The sequence below is a fragment of the Cetorhinus maximus genome, unplaced genomic scaffold, assembly GCF_964194155.1.
Source record: "Cetorhinus maximus unplaced genomic scaffold, sCetMax3.hap1.1 HAP1_SCAFFOLD_3262, whole genome shotgun sequence".
Lineage (NCBI taxonomy): Eukaryota > Metazoa > Chordata > Chondrichthyes > Lamniformes > Cetorhinidae > Cetorhinus > Cetorhinus maximus.
The window spans coordinates 1-18,783 of record NW_027599181.1 but is presented as its reverse complement, the minus strand read 5'-3'; the positions used below and the strand labels follow the sequence as shown (position 1 = coordinate 18,783).

Below are 18,783 nucleotides of genomic sequence, written 5' to 3'. Positions count from 1 at the left end.
GTAAAGCTCCCTCTACACCGTCCCCCATCAAACACTCCCAGGACAGGTACAGCACGGGGTTAGATACAGAGTAAAGCTCCCTCTACACTGTCCCCGTCAAACACTCCCAGGACAGGTGCAGCACGGGGTTAGATACAGAGTAAAGCTCCCTCTACACTGTCCCCATCAAACACTACCAGGACAGGTACAGCACGGGGTTAGATACAGAGTAAAGCTCCCTCTACACTGTCCCCATCAAACACTCCCAGGACAGGTGCAGCACGGGGTTAGATACAGAGTAAAGCTCCCCCTACAGGATTTTAACCGAGGTCCTGTCAATAATTGTCCTGTGTCCCGTCCATCCAGTCGGCTACGCAACCGACGCGTATTTATCGGACGCCTTTGATGTAGAAAAATATCCTCGGGGACTTGACAGGAGCTGACGTCAGGTGAAACCTGACACTGTGACACCTGGGGAGTCACTGGAGACTGGCGACCGAAAGCTGGGCCTCAGAGGTCGGATTTAAGATGCGTCTTGAGGGAAGTGGAGGGGGAGCAGAGAGAGGCGGAGAGGTTCAGGGAGCGATTTCCCAGAGCTTAGGGCCCAGCGAGCGTAGCAGGGAGCGGTGGAATCTGGTCGGAACGCACAAGGGATCGCGAACGCTCCCGTATCCCCACCCCAACGTTGTAGTGGACGTTGTTATCTGTCGGCCTCGCTGAGAGGTGGGGGGACCGGTGACGAAGGCCGTAGTGGTAAACCTAGTGCCCCCTCCCCCCCTCCCCCCAGCCACTGTTCATTCACCAGCGCCTCCCCCTCTTTCTCACCCCCCCCTCAGTGCGCAAGAGGAGCCGAATCACCCTTCTCCCGGCCATCGACACCCGCCCGGTGATGGGCAAGGACGACGAGGAGTGGCTGCCGGACTCGCGGGGCTACGCTGCGTACGAGTACATGCTGGAGGCCGCTGTGGAGGAGGTGCAGGTGAAGAACGGGGAGGCCTCCCTGGCCCCGGTGGAGAGCCTGGGCCCCGACACGCAGCTGCAGCGCAAGTCCATCCGCCGCACGGCCCGGCAGTGGTCCTACTACGCCCTGTTCGAGGAGTCCGACCTCTCCGACTCCGAGACCGACTGCAAGCTGCCCGCCAACTCGCTGAAGGGTAGGTGGCTGCGCGCGGGGATCGCGGGGGACGCGAGGGGGTCGGGGGACGCGAGGGGGTCGGGGGACGCGAGGGGGTCGGGGGACGCGAGGGGGTCGGGGGACGCGAGGGGGTCGGGGGACGCGAGGGGGTCGGGGGACGCGAGGGGGTCGGGGGACGCGAGGGGGTCGGGGGACGCTAGGGGGTTTGTGTGTGACAGGCCGACCGAGAATAGGATAGACTTCAACCGCCACAACAGGGACAGGAGGAGGACCCATTCAGCCCCCTCGAGCCTGTTACACAGGAACAGGAGGAGGCCATTCAGCCCCCTCGAGCCTGTTACACAGGAACAGGAGGAGGCCATTCAGCCCCCTCGAGCCTGTTACACAGGAACAGGAGGAGGCCATTCAGCCCCTCGAGCCTGTTACACAGGAACAGGAGGAGGCCATTCAGCCCCCTCGAGCCTGTTACACAGGAACAGGAGGAGGCCATTCAGCCCCTCCTCGAGCCTGTTGCACACGAGTGCAGGTCAGGTCGGGCGTCAGGTGGAGCCTGGTTTGGGAAGGATAGTGAGCTATGTGGGGCGGGGTGTGAGCTTGGTTCAGGAGAGGGGAGTGAACTGGGAGGGGTTTGGGAGGGGGAGGGGAGTGAGCTGGGAGGTGTTTGGGATGGGGAGGGGAGTGAGCTGGGTGGGATTTTGGGGTGAGGGGAGTGAGCTGGGTGGGGTTTGGGGGTGAGGGGAGTGCGCTGGGTGGGGTTTGGGGGTGAGGGGAGTGCGCTGGGCGGGGTTTGGGAGGGGAGGGGAGTGCGCTGGGCGGGGTTTGGGCAGGGGAGGGGAGTGCGCTGGGCGGGGGAGGGGAGTGCGCTGGGCGGGGTTTGGGAGGGGGAGGGGAGTGAGCTGGGTGGGATTTGGGGGTGAGGGGAGTGAGCTGGGTGGGGTTTGGGGGTGAGGGGAGTGCGCTGGGTGGGGTTTGGGAGGGGGAGGGGAGTGCGCTGGGCGGGGTTTGAGAGGGGGGAGGGGAGTGCGCTGGGCGGGGTTTGGGAGGGGAGGGGAGTGCGCTGGGCGGGGTTTGGGCAGGGGAGGGGAGTGCGCTGGGCGGGGTTTGGGCGGGGGAGGGGAGTGCGCTGGGCGGGGTTTGGGCGGGGGAGGGGAGTGCGCTGGGCGGGGTTTGGGAGGGGGAGGGGAGTGCGCTGGGCGGGGTTTGGGAGGGGGAGGGGAGCGAGCTGGGCGGGGTTTGGGCGGGGGAGGGGGCGAGCTGGGTGGGGTTTGGGAGGGAGAAGGGAGTGAGCTGGGTGGGGTTTGGGAGAGGGAGGGGGCGAGCTGGGTGGGGTTTGGGAGGGTGAGGGGGCGAGCTGGGCGGGGTTTGGGAGGGGGAGGGGCAAGCTGGGTGGGGTTCGGGGGAGGGGGCGAGCTGGGTGGGGTTTGGGAGGGGGAGGGGAGCGAGCTGGGTGGGGTTTGGGAGGGGGAGGGGAGTGCGCTGGGCGGGGTTTGGGAGGGGGAGTGAGCTGGGTGGGATTTGGGAGGGGGAGGGGAGTGCGCTGGGTGGGGTTTGGGAGGGGAGTGAGCTGGGTGGGGTTTGGGAGGGGGAGGGGAGTGAGCTGGGTGGGGTTTGGGAGGGGGAGGGGAGTGCGCTGGGTGGGGTTTGGGAGGGGAGTGCGCTGTGTTGCTTTCATGGGGCAGGGGAGGGAGGGTGGGCTGTATGTTTGTTTGCGAGCTGCCCTGATACTAATCCTTTTGTTGTGCTGACGATCAGATGACCTTCAATCTCTGATGGACGATCAGTGTCGACTAAAACCCTTACAACTGAAATCCCGAAAAAGCAGAGAGAAGGTGAGTGTTTTTTTTGATACGTTCACAGGATGTGGGCTTCGTTGGCTGGGGCCCAGCATGTATTGTCCATCCATTATCGCCCCTTGAAAAGGTGGTGGGTGAGCTGCCTTCTTGAACCGCTGCGGTCCCTGTGGTGTAGGTACACCCACGGTGCTGTTAGGGAGGGAGTTCCAGGATTTTGACCCAGTGACAGTGAAGGAACGGCCGATATATTTCCAGGTCAGGATGGTGAGTGACTTGGAGGGGAACTTCCAGGTGGTAGTGTTCCCCATGTGTCTGCTGCCCTTGTCCTTCTAGGTGGTAGAGGTCGTGGGTTTGGAAGGTGCTGTCGAAGGAGCCTTGGTGAGTTGCTGCAGTGCATCTTGTAGATGGTACAGACACTGCTGCTACTGTGCGTCGGTGGTGGAGGGAGTGAATGTTTGTGGATGGGGTGCCAATCAAGCGGGGCTGCTTTGTCCTGGATGGTGTTGAGCTTCTTGAGTGTTGTGGGAGCTGCACTCATCCAGGCAAGTGGGGAGTATTCCATCACACTCCTGACTTGTGCCTTGTAGATGGTGGACAGGCTTTGGGGAGTCAGGAGGTGAGTTACTCACTGCAGGATTCCCAGCCTCTGACCTGCTCTTGTAGCCACAGTATTTATGTGGCTGGTCCAGTTTAGTTTCTGGTCAATGGTAACCCCCAGGATGTTGATAGTGGGGGATTCAGTGATGGTAATGCCATTGAACATCAAGGGGCGATGGTTGGATTCTCTCTTGTTGGAGATGGTCATCGCCTGGCACTTGTGTGGCACAGATAACCGTGTATGTGAAAAAGGAAGCGTCGATGTATTCGGATTAACCAGTAGAAAATGTGATGTTAACTTGTGAAAAGAGATTTCAGATCCGTCTCGTGCACAAGGGCGAAATCATGGAGGAACTTCTTCACACAGCGAGTCTTTTAGGATCTTTTTTAAAAAAAAAATTCATTCGTGGGACGTGGGCGTCGCTGGCTAGGCCAGCGTTTACTGCCCATCCCTAATTGCCCTCGTTCAGAGGGGCATTTAAGAGTTAACCACGTCGCTGTGGGCCTGGAGTCACATGTAGTCCAGACCGGGTCAGGACAACAGATTTCTATCCCCCTGCCACCCCCCCTCTAAAGGGACACTAGTGAACCAGGCGGGGGGTTTTTTTAAACGACACTCGGAGATCTGGAGTGCACCGCCTGAGAGCGTGGTGGAGGCAAATTCCATCGAGGATCCTGTTGTGAGGAAACCGGTGGGTTTGACGAGGAGGGGACACGCAGGGCCACGGGGAGAATGGGCACAAGGCGCGTTGCGTCTTACGGAGAGCCCAGTGTAGACACAACAGGGCTGGATGACCCGCCCGCCCACCTCCTGCGCTGTGACAGCCCTGTGGTTTGGAGGATGCGAGCCGCAAGTTGCCAGTTAGCTAGTAGGTACACCCACGGCGCTGTTAGGGAGGAAGTCCCAGGATTTTGACCCAGCAACAGTGAAGGAACGGCCGATATCTTCCCAAGTCGGGATGGTGAGTGACTGGGAGGGGAACTTCCAGGTGGTGGTGTTCCCCATGTGTCTGCTGCCCTTGAGCTGCCTAGATGGGTAGCGGTCGTGGGTTTGGAAGGTGCTGTCGAAGGAGCCTTGGTGAGTTCCTGTGGGCTGACCCTGTCCCACGTGAATGAACTGAACACGTCGGCTCGCGTCGTTGTGGCCTGAGGCTGACGTAAGGCCCAGGGGGGCTGAAGCCTCGCGTGTGCGCACCTCGGCTCTTCGGGAGCTGGCTGTGTGGACGGCGGCGGGCGTGGGGGTCGCTGAGTGACGGGCGGGCGGGTGCGGCTAAAGGGAGGGGCTTCAGACACGGCCTAACGCCTGGGTTCCCTTTCCTGTCACCCCCTCCCCACTCCAGGATCGGCCCGTTCTATTGAGCAAACAGGAGCAACTGGTGTTGAGCCCCTTGAGCCCGTTCGCCAACAGCAACAGCAGCAGACAGAAGGGGCCATCGGACGGAGTGCACCGGATACGCGTGGACTTTAAGGTGAGGAGTCAGTGGTGTGGTGGTGGGAGGGATGTAGGGGTAGCTCTCTCTGGTCTGTGACAATCCACAACGCGTGTTCTGGTCGCGATGGAGCGCGAGAGTTTCTTTTCCAGTCCTTCACGGGACGTGGGTGTTGCTGGGTAGGCCAACGTTCGTTGCTTGTCCCTAATTTCCCCCTCAGGAAGGTGGTGGGGAGCCGCGTTGTTGGACCGCTGCAGCCCCCGTGTGTGTGCGGGTACACCCACCGTCGTATTTCTGTCTGTCGCGGTTTGATACCATGGGAGCCTCTTGCCACTTCAGAGTCAACGTGGGCGTTGCTGGCCAGGCCTGCATTTGTTGCCCGTGCCTAATTGCCCTTGAACTGCGAGGGCTGGCGAGGTCATTGCAGAGGGGGGCAGTTCAGAGTCAACCACATGGCTGTGTGGGGTCTGGAGTCACGTGTAGGCCAGACCGGGTAAGGAGGGCAGATTTCCCCCACCTCGAGGGACATCAGTGACCCAGATGGGTTTTGTACGACAATCGATGATAGTTTCATGGTCACCGTCACTGAGACTCGCTCTCAATTCCAGATTTTATTGATCGAATTTAAATACCAGCAGCTGCCGTGATGGGATTTGAACCCGGGTCCCCGGAGCATCAGCCGGGGCCTCTGGGTGACCAGCCCAGTGACGTTCCCGCTACCCCACCGCCTCCTCCCCACCCCTGTTCCCACGCACCCTTGGTGCTTGCAGGTGGTAGAGGTTGGGGGGTGGGGGGTGGGTTTGGGAGGTGCTGTCGAAGGAGCCTCGGCGGGTCACCGTGATCCATCCTGTAGACGGTGCACACCATCACCGACGTGGGCCAAATCCGGATGGCCGGGTGGGGTGCAGGGAGGGAGGGGGGAGGTCATGGCAAGGGCTTGCCCAACCCAACCGAGAAAACCTAGAGATGGGAGGGTCGGGGGAGGTGGTGGGTGGGTAGGGAGGGAAAAAGTAGACGGAGATGACAGCCAGCAACACGAGGGCCTCTTCCCCTCCCTAAGCCACACAGACCCTCCCTGGGGCAGGCTCACCATCAGCTTTCCACAGCCCACTCAATGGCAGAGAGCCGTCCCCTTCCTCGAAGACCCTCAGCTGACCACAAGGCACAGTTGACGTGGTGGGATTTGAACCCCTGTCCCCAGAGCATTAAGCTTGGTTCCTGGATGACAGGCCGAGTGACGCTGCCTCTCCACCACCTGTTAAAAGAGGGGAATCCCAGGATTTTGACCCCGCAGCGACAAACCTCAACTCGTTGCAAATACTCGTACACTGAAATGTTCATAATTGTTCAATCCTTCTATTATTTTACACCTCTTATATTTTAATGATTGTTTGTAACCACGTTATGAGTTATGACGACTTGTTTTACTCTTATCCCCTCATCGTGATTCGTCAGCTGCCACCATGGTTATTTTTTAACACCAACAGTAACCCGGCCATTCCCCCCTAACCCGGGCGAGACTGAGACACCGAGGGGACTAGCCACTGCCCCTCGGATTCCTCTGCTCCGAGATGTTAATTTCTCTGCTCCCTCTTCTCCCCCCCACCCCACCTTCTCCCCCATTCTCCCCCCCACCCCCGTCTCCAGGAGGACTGCAACATTGAAAACGTCTGGCTGATGGGTGGCCTCAGTGTGCTGTCGTCGGTACCCATCCTCCCTCGAGTCCTCTGTCTGCTGTGCGCAAGCCAAGGACACCACGAGGTAAGCTCGCCTGCTAAAGTTCAATAGCAAGGCCTTTAACACACTCTCTTTTCCCCCCCCCCTCCCCCCCCCCCACCGCCAAAAAAAACAGTCAAGGCTGGGAGGGGTCAATTCCAGGTCTCAAAACTGAGATTGAGAGATTTTTCTTGGTTAAGGGGATTAAGGGTTACGGGACCAGTGCGGGTAGATGGAGTTAAGATACAGATCAGCCATGATCTGATAGAACGGAAGAGCAAGCTGGAGGGGCCGAATGGCCTCCTCCTGTTCCTGTGTAACAGGCTCGAGGGGGCTGAATGGTGGTCCTCCTGTTCCTGTGTAACAGGGCTCAAGGGGGCTGAATGGGCCTCCTCCTGTTCCTGGGTAACAGGCTCGAGGGGGCTGAATGGGCCTCTTCCTGTTCCTGTGTAACAGGCTCGAGGGGGCTGAATGGGCCTCCTCCTGTTCCTGTGTAACAGGCTCGAGGGGGCTGAATGGGCCTCCTCCTATGCAGGAAAGTGAAGTTGAGATGGAAGATCAGCCATAAGAATATAAGAAACAGAAGCAGGAGTAAACCATACAGCCCCATCGAACCTGTTTCACCTTTCACTGCGATCATGGCTGATCTTGGGCTTCAACTCCCTTTTCCCGCCCGCTCCCCGAATCCCTTAATTCCACGAGACACCAAAAAGCTGTGTATCCGCCTTAAATATATTCAACGATGGAGCATCCACAACCCTCTGGGGTAGAGAATTCCAAAGATTCACAACCCTTTGAGTGAAGGAATTTCTCCTCATCTCAATCCCAAATGATCGGCCCCCTTATCCTGAGGCTGTGCCCTGATGTTCTGGATTCCCCAGCCAGGGGAAGGACCTCTCAGGAAAGACACTATTGAGCCCTTCCAGAACTTTGTACGTTTGAAATGAGATCGTCTCTCATTCTTCTAAAAATCCATATTTACTCAGCCCCTCATCGTGGGACAACCCTCTCACCCCCGGGGACCAATCGAGTGATCCTTGGCTGTACCGCCTCCAATACAAGTCTATCCTTTCTTAAACGTGGAGCCCAAATCTGCACACACACTGTTCCAGATGTGGTCTCACCAAAACCCCGTACGATTATAGCAAGACTTCTTTATTCTTGTCCTCCAATCCTCTCACAATAAAGACCAACAGTGCAATTGCCATAATAACTGCTTGCTGTACATGCACACGAACTATCTGAGTTCCTTGAACAAGCACACCCGAGTCTCTGAACTTCAACGTTGACAACTTTCATGCCTTGTTCTTACAGCCAAAGTGAATAACTTCACACTTCTCCATGTTATACTCCACCTGCCGCCTTGTTGCCCATTCCCCGAGCCTGTCTATATCTCTTTGCAACCTCTCTCTGTGTCCCCCCCCTGCACAGCTTGCATTCCCACCCAGCTTGGTACCATCAGCTAACTTTGGTACATAAGGCACGATCTTATTGAAGGGTGGAGCAGGCTCAAGAGGGCTGAATGGCCTCCTCGAGCTCCTAATTTTTTGGGCGAGTTCTTTGTTTCCGAAGCGGTGTTATGGCACAGCTGATGGTAAATAGCTGAGCTGCTCAAATCCCAAAGGAAAACGCGAAACAACCACGACTGTTTTGCAATTTGTATATTTTGAGATGCGTGCCTTGAATCCAGTAGTAATGAGTCCACCTCGTCTTATAGATTTCTTTAAAAGACTAAGTAAACCTTTATTACATTTTTAAAAAATGATTTTAAGAACAAGTGTAGGTTTACAAATTACTACTATAATAACTTCTAGCCCCCCACCCCCGCCGATTAATCTAACTCCCAGTGACACCTCTGTTAAGGCAACAGTAAAAACCCGCAGATTTAAAAAGGCCCAGGCAGAGTAACATGATATCCTGAACAGTCCAAGTCAAAGGGAGTTTTCTTAACTTAAGTTCTTGCAGACAGCAGTTTGGGCACAGAGGCTGGAGGCTTGTCAGATCTTAGAATGCCCTCCCTTGCACTCAGCCTTCTCTCCTTCATGCATATTTTCCCCTTTGAATGCAAATTCCCATTGTTTCACTTTGTCTTTGGACTTATTACCTCTCTAATCATAAAAAGCCAACCAAAGCACCAATTTTATCAGTCATCTTTGGGAAAAGTAAACACACTGTTTCTTAACTTCTCCTGGCTGAGTGAAACATTTCACCCCCTTTTTTTTAAATTCAAGCTACTGTGGTTTATTTAAAAATGCAAATGCTCCCCTTGCACCTCACATTCTAAAACTTCCCCCGCGTTCACCCACTTCACATCTCCAACCCAGCTTCTCTTCTGATACATCAAAGCCTTCAGACCGGCTGCCTTTAATCCAGTTAAGTCTCTCAGATACACGCATGCCCTCACACACACGCACACAGACACACACAGACCCCACTATTACTCTACTCTACAATAAATTCCAATAACATTATGATATCTTCCTGACAAGCGGTTTAGATAAAGTTCACTGTTGATTCCTGGGATGAAGGAGCTATGTGGGAACGTTGAACAGGTTGGGCCTATGCTCGTTGTAATTCAGAGGAATGAGAGGTGATCTTACATGGGACAGAGGGACAGAGGAACACAGGTCTTGGGAGCAACGGTAGGCCATTCAGCCCTTGGAGCCTGTTCCACCATCCAGTGACGTCTCCACTTTCCTGTCGGCCCCACGTAACCCTTGGCTCCATAGTCTATCCAACTCAGCCTTTTGAATATATTCACTGACCCAGTCTCCACTGCTCTCTGGAGAAGAGAACCCCTCACGCTAACGACCCTCCGAGAAAGATTTCCCCTCATCTCCGTCTTATTACACGGTAGACCTCGTTCTTAAAACGTGTCCCCGTGGTTCTGGTCACTCCCACAAGTGGAACCGACCCCCCTCCCTTGGTACCCACCCCTTATCAAATCAATTATAAGATTTTATGGGGTAGACGCTGAGGAAGTTTCCTCCCGTCGGGAAATCTAGAACGATGGGGGCAACGTTTAAGAATAAGGAGCTTTACCATTTAAGACGGAGAAGAGGGTGGAATCCCTTCTCTCAGAGGGCCCTCAGCCTGTGGAACTCTCTTCCCCACCCAGGGAGCAGTGGAGGCTGGGCCATCGAGTATAATCGAGGCTGAGTTAGACGGATGATCGATTGGAGATGGACGAAGGAGTCGAGGGTGATGGCGGTCGGGGGGGGTGGGGGGAGCAGACAGGATAGCGCAGTTGAGGCCGCAACCAGGTCGGCCGTGATCTTAGTGAACGGGGGTAGAAGGCTGGAGGGGCCGAATGGCCTCCCTGCTGCTCCTATTTCTTAGGTTCTTGTGTATCTATTAATGCTCGGCGCTGATTTCTGATGTGCTCTCTCCTTCTCCCCCACACCCCCCCCACCACTTTCTCTTTCCTAACCCGTCCCCCTCCTCCTCCCAACCACCACCCCCCCCCTCTTTTCCGTGTACAGATGGTTTATTGCCAGGTGTGCTGTGAACCCTTCCACAGCTTCTGCCTGGAGGAGAAGGAGAGGCCGTCGGCCGACCAGAAGGAGAATTGGTGCTGCCGCCGCTGCAAGTTCTGTCACGTCTGCGGCCGCAAGAGCAAAGCTTCGAAGGTAGGCGGGGGCGCCCCGGAATCCGGGGAGGGCCTGGGGAGGCGGGGGCGCCCCGGAATCCGGGGAGGTGGGGACGCTTCGGGATCCGGGGAGGTGGGGACGCTCCGGGATCCGGGGAGGTGGGGACGCTCCGGGATCCAGGGAGGTGGGGACGCTCCGGGATCCAGGGAGGTGGGGACGCTCCGGGATCCGGGGGGGCTGGGGACGCACCGGAATCCGGGGGGGCTGGGGACGCACCGGAATCCGGGGGGGCTGGGGACGCTCCGGGATCCAGGGAGGTGGGGACGCTCCGGGATCCGGGGGGTCGGGAGGCGGGGACGCCCCGGAATCCAGGGGGGGGGGCGGGGAGGCAGGATTCGGATTCGAGGACACCCTGAACTGGAATAGTGGGAGGGAGGAAACAGGAGGGCCCGCGGCACCTGTCGGAGGGTCAGTACTGAGGGAGTGCCGCACTGTCGGAGGGTCAGTACTGAGGGAGTGCTGCACTGTCGGAGGGTCAGTACTGAGGGAGTGCTGCACTGTCGGAGGGTCAGTACTGAGGGAGAGCTGCACTGTCGGAGGGTCAGTACTGAGGGAGTGCTGCACTGTCGGAGGGTCAGTGCTGAGGGAGTGCTGCACTGTCGGAGGGTCAGTACTGAGGGAGTGCTGCACTGTTGGAGGTTCAGTACTGAGGGAGTGCTGCACTGTTGGAGGGTCAGTGCTGAGGGAGTGCTGCACTGTCGGAGGGTCAGTGCTGAGGGAGTGCTGCACTGTCGGAGGGTCAGTACTGAGGGAGTGCTGCACTGTCGGAGGGTCAGTACTGAGGGAGTGCTGCACTGTCGGAGGGTCAGTACTGAGGGAGTGCTGCACTGTCGGAGGGTCAGTATTGAGGGAGTGCTGCCCTGTCAGAGGGTCAGTACTGAGGGAGTACCGCACTGTCGGAGGGTCAGTACTGAGGGAGCGCCGCACTGTCAGAGGAACGGGGCTGAGGGAGTGCTGCACTGTCGGAGGGTCAGTACTGAGGGAGTGCTGCACTGTCGGAGGGTCAGTACTGAGGGAGTGCTGCACTGTCGGAGGGTCAGTATTGAGGGAGTGCTGCCCTGTCAGAGGGTCAGTACTGAGGGAGTACCGCACTGTCGGAGGGTCAGTACTGAGGGAGCGCCGCACTGTCAGAGGAACGGGGCTGAGGGAGTGCCGCACTGTCGGAGGGTCAGTACTGAGGGAGTACTGCACTGTCGGAGGGTCAGTACAGAGGGGGTGCTGCGCTGTCAGAGGGTCAGTACTGAGGGAGTGCTGCACTGTCGGAGGAACGGGGCTGAGGGAGAAAGAGCAGGGGAGAGAGAGGGGACTAATTGGATAGATCTTTCAAAGAGCTGGCACAGGCACGATGGGCCGAATGGCCTCCTTCTGGGTTTGATTCCAAGAGTAGAAATGTTTCGCAGTGATATTGGGTGCAAGAAAAGTACTGGTCCCAGGACACCAGAGCGCACACCCCTGGCCTTCTTTAAAATCGTGACTTTGGGATCTTTCATGTCCACCTGACAAGGCAGATGGAGTTTCCAATTAACTCCTCATCCAAGCACTCCCTCAGTACTGACCCTCCGACAGTGCAGCACTCCCTCAGTACTGACCCTCCGATTTCAAAGAAGGCCAGGGGTGTGCGCTCTGGTGTCCTGGGGCCAGTACTTACCTTGCACCCAATATCACTGCGAAACATTTCTACTCTTGGAATCAAGCTCAGAAGGAGGCCATTCGGCCCATCGTGCCTGTGCCAGCTCTTTGAAAGGTCTATCCAATTAGTCCCCTCTCTCTCCCCCTGCTCTTTCTCCCATAGACCTGCAAATTTTTCCCCTTCGAGTATTTCTCCAATTCCCCCCCACTTTTTGAAAGTTCCTGTTGAATCTGCTTCCACCGCCCTTTCAGGCAGCGCCTTCCAGATCACAACAACTCGCTGCGTGTCAAACAAAATCCTCCTCATCTACCCCACCTCTGGTTCTTTTCCCCGATTCTCTTCAATCTGTGTCCCTCTGGTTACCGACCCTCCTGCCCACTGGAAACGCTTTCTCCCTCATCAACTCTATCCAAACCCCCTCCTGATTTTGAACGCTCCGATTCAATCTCCCCCTTAACCTTCTCCGCTCCGAGGAGAACAACCATTCACACAGCGAGGTTGCTTTTTTGTTGGATCTTGCTATGCGCACGAATATGCTTATGGTAACCACACCTGAAGAGAGGATAGTTGGCTGTGATGTGTTGCACTGATGTGCCACAGGAATGGTATTCACTGACTGTTGCTGAACCACGTCTGCTTTCCCCCCGCAGCATCTTCTGGAGTGTAACAAGTGTCGGGCTACCTACCATGCAGCCTGCTTAGGACCTAACTACCCAACCAAACCGAGTAAGAAGAGGCAAACGTGGGTAAGTCCCCCCTCAACACAGCAACATGCAACCGTGAGACCATGTGGGGGTGTCCCGTCACCGTGTGGGGGAATCACAGACACAGACCCGCGTCCTGTCACCGTATGGGGGAATCTCACACAGACCCGCGTCCCGTCCCCATGTGAGGGAATCACAGACACAGACCCGCGTCCCGTCACTGTGTGGGGGAATCACAGACACAGACCCACGTCCCGTCACCGTGTGGGGGAATCACAGACACAGACCCGCGTCCCGTCACCGTGTGGGGGAATCACAGACACAGACCCGCGTCCTGTCACCGTATGGGGGAATCTCACACAGACCCGCGTCCCGTCCCCATGTGAGGGAATCACAGACACAGACCCGCGTCCCGTCACCGTGTGGGGGAATCACAGACACAGACCCACGTCCCGTCACCGTGTGGGGGAATCACAGACACAGACCCGCGTCCCGTCACCATGTGGGGGAATTACAGACACTGACCCGTGTCCCGTCACCGTGTGGGGGAATCACAGACACAGACCCACGTCCCGTCACCGTGTGGGGGAATCACAGACACTGACCCGCATCCCGACACCGTGTGGGGGAATCACAGACACAGACCCGCATCCCGACACCGTGTGGGGGAATCACAGACACAGACCCGCGTCCCGTCACCGTGTGGGGGAATCACAGACACAGACCCGCGTCCCGTCACCGTGTGGGGGAATCACAGACACAGACCCGCGTCCTGTCACCACCTTTAGCGACAGCGGCACTGTGAGATATGAACTGTATTCGATTCTTGCCCCTCTTTCTTCACGCCGCTGACCAGGTCTGTCCCAAGTGCGTGCGGTGTAAAAGCTGTGGTGCCACCACCCCTGGGAGGAGCTGGGACGCTGAGTGGTCATATGACTTCACCCTGTGTAACGACTGCGCCAACCTCTTTGAGAAAGGTAAGCGTCGATAGCTGGGTAAGCTGGGCAGTGCCGGGTGGCTGGGGAATTGTACCTGGGTTCTGTGCCCCGTCAGCTCTGGTGAATAAGTGTCAGCCTGTGCAGCCCCCACCCAGCTTCTCTTTGACTCGGTGACACGCGCACCGAGTTCGGTCGTGGCTGGTGCTAAGTAGGCTCTCCCGGTTAGGATGGTTGTTGAAATGTTGTGGAGCAGCTCCGTATAACAGGGTTAGCTTCACAACACAGTGAAGCTCTTGTAGCTGTATGTGCCCTCGGACTGTTTGATGCCTTTACTCTGTATCTAACCCCGTGCTGTACCTGTCCTGGGAGTGTTTGATGGGGACAGTGTAGAGGGAGCTTTACTCTGTATCTAACCCCGTGCTGTACCTGTCCTGGGAGTGTTTGATGGGGACAGTGTAGAGGGAGCTTTACTCTGTATCTAACCCCGTGCTGTAGCTGTCCTGGGAGTGTTTGATGGGGACAGTGTAGAGGGAGCTTTACTCTGTATCTAACCCCGTGCTGTACCTGTCCTGGGAGTGTTTGATGGGGACAGTGTAGAGGGAGCACTCATAGCCCTGCTCGGTACAGTTGTGCAGTGCCCAGGGTGGCGTGGAGCCCTGGGTTTGCGTTGTCTGCTTAAAGGTTGGTGATTTGCAGTAGACCATGCACGGCACCGTGTCATTTCATCTGTTGTTTTGCAGGCAATTATTGTCCCATTTGTACCAAGTGCTATGAAGATAATGACTACGAGAGTAAGATGATGCAGTGCTCGAAATGCGACCACTGGGTGCATGCGAAATGTGAAGGTGTTTCAGGTGAGCGGTGAAACGCCGCGGACACCGCGCACTCAGTCATGTCGTTTCCCCCCCTCCCCCGTCTCTATCTCTGCCCCGAGAGGGCCCCCTTCCACCTCACTGCAAGAGAAACAAGCCTTGATGCGTATCGTCACAACCCCTGTTTGCATTGCAGCCGTTCATTCCGAACTTGTCCCGTCTCTACAGACCTTGTGTTTGAGGGAGTGGGGAGGGGGGTGGGGGGAGAAGCTGGATAAACACACGAGGGAGAAAGGAATAGAAGGATATGGTGATGGGGTGAGATGGAGAGGGGCGGGGTGGGTGGAGCAGAGACACCGGCACAGAACAGATGGGCCGAGCGGCCTGTTTCTGTGCTGTAAAGTTGTCCAACAGAGGTGGCGACCCCAGTCTGGGAGCTGCTGGGCGCTGGGTTAGTCATCTGGAGTCCAGGTGCCAGGGGGAGAGAACTCCAGGTGAAGCTGTCCCACTGACGTCGGCATCCACTCCTCCCCGCCAGACACGAGAATCTGATCGACCAAAGTCTGACCAAACGTCCACGGTGGGTTTGTTGAACACCCGTCTTTCCGAGGGCAAAGAAATGACGGGTAAACTCTTTTTTATAAGTCACTGGCTTGGCCGCAGTGTCCAAAACCAGGCCATGCATGCTTTCAGGAGGAGAGGGAGGGCGGGGAGGGAGATTCATTGGGACGGTTCCCATGGGATGAGGCGACTTCAGTCCGTGTGGAGGGACTGGGAGAAGCTGGGATCGTTCTCCTCGGAGCAGAGAAGGTTAAGGGGGGGATTGAATCGAGCCGTTCAACATCAGGAGGGGTGTTTGGATAGAGTCGATGAGGGAGAAAGCGTTTCCAGTGGGCAGGAGGGTCCAGAGGGACGCAGAGTGAAGAGAATCGGGGGAAAGAACCAGAGTGGGGGGAGATGAGGAGGATTTTGTTTTACACACAGCGAGTTGTTGTGATCTGGAAGGCGCTGCCTGAAAGGGCGGTGGAAGCAGATTCAATAGGAACTTTCAAAAAGGGGGAATTGGATAAATACGTGAAGGGGGAATATTGACAGGTCTATGAGGGAAAGAGCAGTGGGGAGAGTGGAGACTAATTGGATAGATCTATCAAAGAGCCAGAACAGGCACGATGGGCCGAATGGCCTCCCTCCCCCCCCGTGCGCTAATCACTGTTGGAATGTGCTGAGCCTTTCTGGAGATGTTGTCCGTACTCACTCTGCCGTGTTCTGTTTTGCTGCCGGCTGCCCTTTCCAGATGAGATGTACGAGATTTTGTCGAACCTGCCTGATAACATCGTGTACACGTGCCTGCCCTGCATGGAGGGGAAGCCGGCCGAATGGCAAGAAGTGGTCACCAGTGAGCTGCTGTCCGGCCTCAAGCAGGTGCTGACGGGGCTGGTGACCTCGCGGCTGACCTCTCACCTCCTCAAGCACAGGGAGGTAAGCCCGCGCCCGGCACCGGAGAGTTTTTGCGGGCTGAGGGAGGGGGAACGGGGGCTGAGTGACGTTCGGGGGCTGAGTGACGTTCGACATCGCTGCCGGGAGCCTGTATCCCCGGGAATTTCATCCCCTGCGTCCCAGCCTCCGCCTCGACTCGTCTCCTTTGCTCCATCCAGACTTGATTATCCTGAGGCTCTCCTCCCAGACCCACTGTCTTCCACCTTCCGTAAATTTCTGCTCATCCCAAACTCTGCTGCACCCCAACCTCCTCCAGCCCCTACAACCCTCTGTCTCTCTAACCTCCTCCAGCCCCTACAACCCTCCCTATCTCTCTAACCTCCTCCAGCCCCTACAACCCTCCCTATCTCTGTAACCTCCTCCAGCCCCTACAACCCTTCCTATCTCTGTAACCTCCTCCAGCCCCTACAACCCTCCCTATCTCTGTAACCTCCTCCTGCCCTTACAACCCTCCCTATCTCTGTAACCTCCACCAGCCCCTACAACCCTCCCTATCTCTGTAACCTCCTCCATTCCCTACACCTCTCCCTACCTCTGTAACCCCCTCCAGCCCTTACAACCCTCCCTATCTCTGCAACCTCCTCCAGCCCCAACATTCCTCCCTATCTCTGTAACCTCCTCCAGCCCCAACATTCCTTCCTATCTCTGTAACCTCCTCCAGCCCCTACAACCCTCCCTATCTCTGTAACCTCCTCCAGCCCCTACAACCCTCCCTAACTCTGTAACCTCCTCCAGCCCCTACAACCCTCCCTATCTCTGTAACCTCCTCCATTCCCTACACCCCTCCCTATCTCTGTAACCTCCTCCAGCCCCAACATTCCTCCCTATCTCTGTAACCTCCTCCAGCCCCTACAACCCTCCCTATCTCCGTAACATCCTCCAGCCCCTACAACCCTCCCTAACTCTGTAACCTCCTCCAGCCCCTACAACCCTCCGAGATCTCTGCGCTCCTCCAATTCCGGCCTCTTGATCATCCCCCGATTCCCATCGCTCCACCATTGGCGGCCGTGCCTTCAGCTGCCTGGGGGCCCTGAGCTCTGGAATTCCCTCCCTAAACCTCTCCGACCCTCTCTCTCTCTCTCTCTCTTTCTTTCTCTATTTCTTCCCCTCCCTCCACCGTCCCTCACTCCCCACCCCACTCGCTCCCACTCCCTCCCCCATCCTACCCCCCTGCCCCCCTCTCCCCTCTCACGCCCCCCTCTCCCCTCTCACGCCCCCCTCTCCCCTCTACCTCTTCTCCTTTAAGATGCTTTGTTAAAATCTGACCTCTTGGACCGAGCTTTCGGCCGCCTGTACAAGGTCTCCTGACGTGGTTCAGTCGAAACCTTCGGCCGTTTACACCCCTTTGGGAGGTTTTGCTACGTTATAGGCGCTATATGAATTCAGGCTCCTGCTGTAAGGCTGGCGCTGACTGCTCAGCCCGAGTTGCTGCTTGGGAAGGTGGTGGTGAGCCACTGCATGGAGGCGCTGCAGTCTTTGTGGTGTAAGGGGGTCTCACGGTACGGTTACGGAATAGGGTGGTGGGCGGGCGTTGGGACCAGCATTTGTTTTTGTATTCGGTTGTGGGTCTCGCTGGCTAGACCAGCGTTTACTGCCCATCCCTAATTGCCCTCGCTCGGAGGGGCATTTTTAAGAATCAACCACATCGCCGTGTGGGTCTGGAGTCACATGTGGGCCAGACCGGGTAAGGAGGGCAGATTTCCCCCTCCCTCAAAGACGCTAGTGAAACCAGATGGGCTTCTATGACAATCGGCAGTGGTTTCACGGTCATCATTAGACTTTTTAATTCCAGATGTTTGTTGAATTCAAACTCGAACCTGGGTCCCCAGAGCATTACCACCCACCCCCACCCCATGGTCTCTGGATTCCTGGTCCAGTGACAATACCACTGCGCCACTGCCTCCCCCCCACCCCCGGGCGGCTCTGTCGAAGAGCCGGCACAGGCGCGATGGGCCGAATGGCCGCCTCCCTCTGTGTCGCGAAACCCACGTCGTTGCGGCGACCTCAAAAAAAAAAAGACGTTCCTCCTGGGCTGCGAGCCGAGTTCTCGAGGGCGTGAAAGTGGCTGTACAAACGCTGTTTCTTCTTCATCTTCTTCTTCTTTTTCTTCTTCTGTCCGCTCCTGCCCACCCAGTACGGCGACGATGACTTGGACATCTTCGACACGGGGGTCCCCTGCGACCTAGACGGGGTGAGGACCAAGTTTGAAGATGGCGAATATTCCTCCGTGGTGAGTCAGGGGGCAGTGGGGAAGCCTGTCGCCGTCGACAGCGGGCGATACCTGCGGGGGAACCTGGCCTCGGCTTGACACCCGCGGAGAGCGTCCCGACTCCTATCCCATCTCCTCCCCCCTTCCTATCGCCACGTCTTCAGGTACGAGATTATCCACCCGACCCCACCGCCCCGAACTGAAGCCCCTGCTGATTGTCCGAGAGATACCGCCAGTGAGGAACGGAAGTCTGGTACATTCCCCCTCCCCCCACCCCGTACTCGGTTGGACATATCAGATGGAATCCCTCACCCCTGGAACCATTCTAGTAAACTCCTTCACACCCCCCTTCAAGGCCTTGACGTCCTCCCTCAAGTGCGCCTTTCCCGGATTTGGACCCTACACACCACTCCTCCGGAGGCCAGTCAGTGCATTATGCAATGCCCTACGATTGTGGAAATGATCGCTTGCAAGAGACGCTGGTCTGTGTCTTCACTCCTCGTGTGTGGGGATGTGGCAGCACTTGCAAATTGATCCATAAGTGCGCTGGAGGCTGGAACACTACATTTCAGCTTTAACTATCACATCCTCTACACTGTCCCCATCAAACACTCCCAGGACAGGTACAGCACAGGGTTAGATACAGAGTAAAGCTCCCTCTACACTCTCCCTATCAAACACTCCCAGGACAGG

General features: G+C 56.9%; 1 protein-coding gene across 1 annotated transcript in view; it reads left to right on the top strand.

The window, feature by feature from the left end:
- Positions 1 to 18,189, top strand: part of LOC144677910 (histone-lysine N-methyltransferase 2B-like) — a 28,468-nt gene extending 10,279 nt beyond the window's left edge. Inside the window, exons 6-15 of the mRNA XM_078537890.1 lie at positions 816 to 1,133; positions 2,867 to 2,943; positions 4,845 to 4,973; positions 6,582 to 6,695; positions 10,133 to 10,279; positions 12,581 to 12,676; positions 13,491 to 13,611; positions 14,313 to 14,426; positions 15,679 to 15,863; positions 18,016 to 18,189. Coding sequence (XP_078394016.1) covers positions 816 to 1,133; positions 2,867 to 2,943; positions 4,845 to 4,973; positions 6,582 to 6,695; positions 10,133 to 10,279; positions 12,581 to 12,676; positions 13,491 to 13,611; positions 14,313 to 14,426; positions 15,679 to 15,863; positions 18,016 to 18,189 — 1,475 coding nt within the window. The remainder of the gene's footprint in view (positions 1 to 815; positions 1,134 to 2,866; positions 2,944 to 4,844; positions 4,974 to 6,581; positions 6,696 to 10,132; positions 10,280 to 12,580; positions 12,677 to 13,490; positions 13,612 to 14,312; positions 14,427 to 15,678; positions 15,864 to 18,015) is intronic.
- Positions 18,190 to 18,783: the final 594 nt, after the last annotated feature.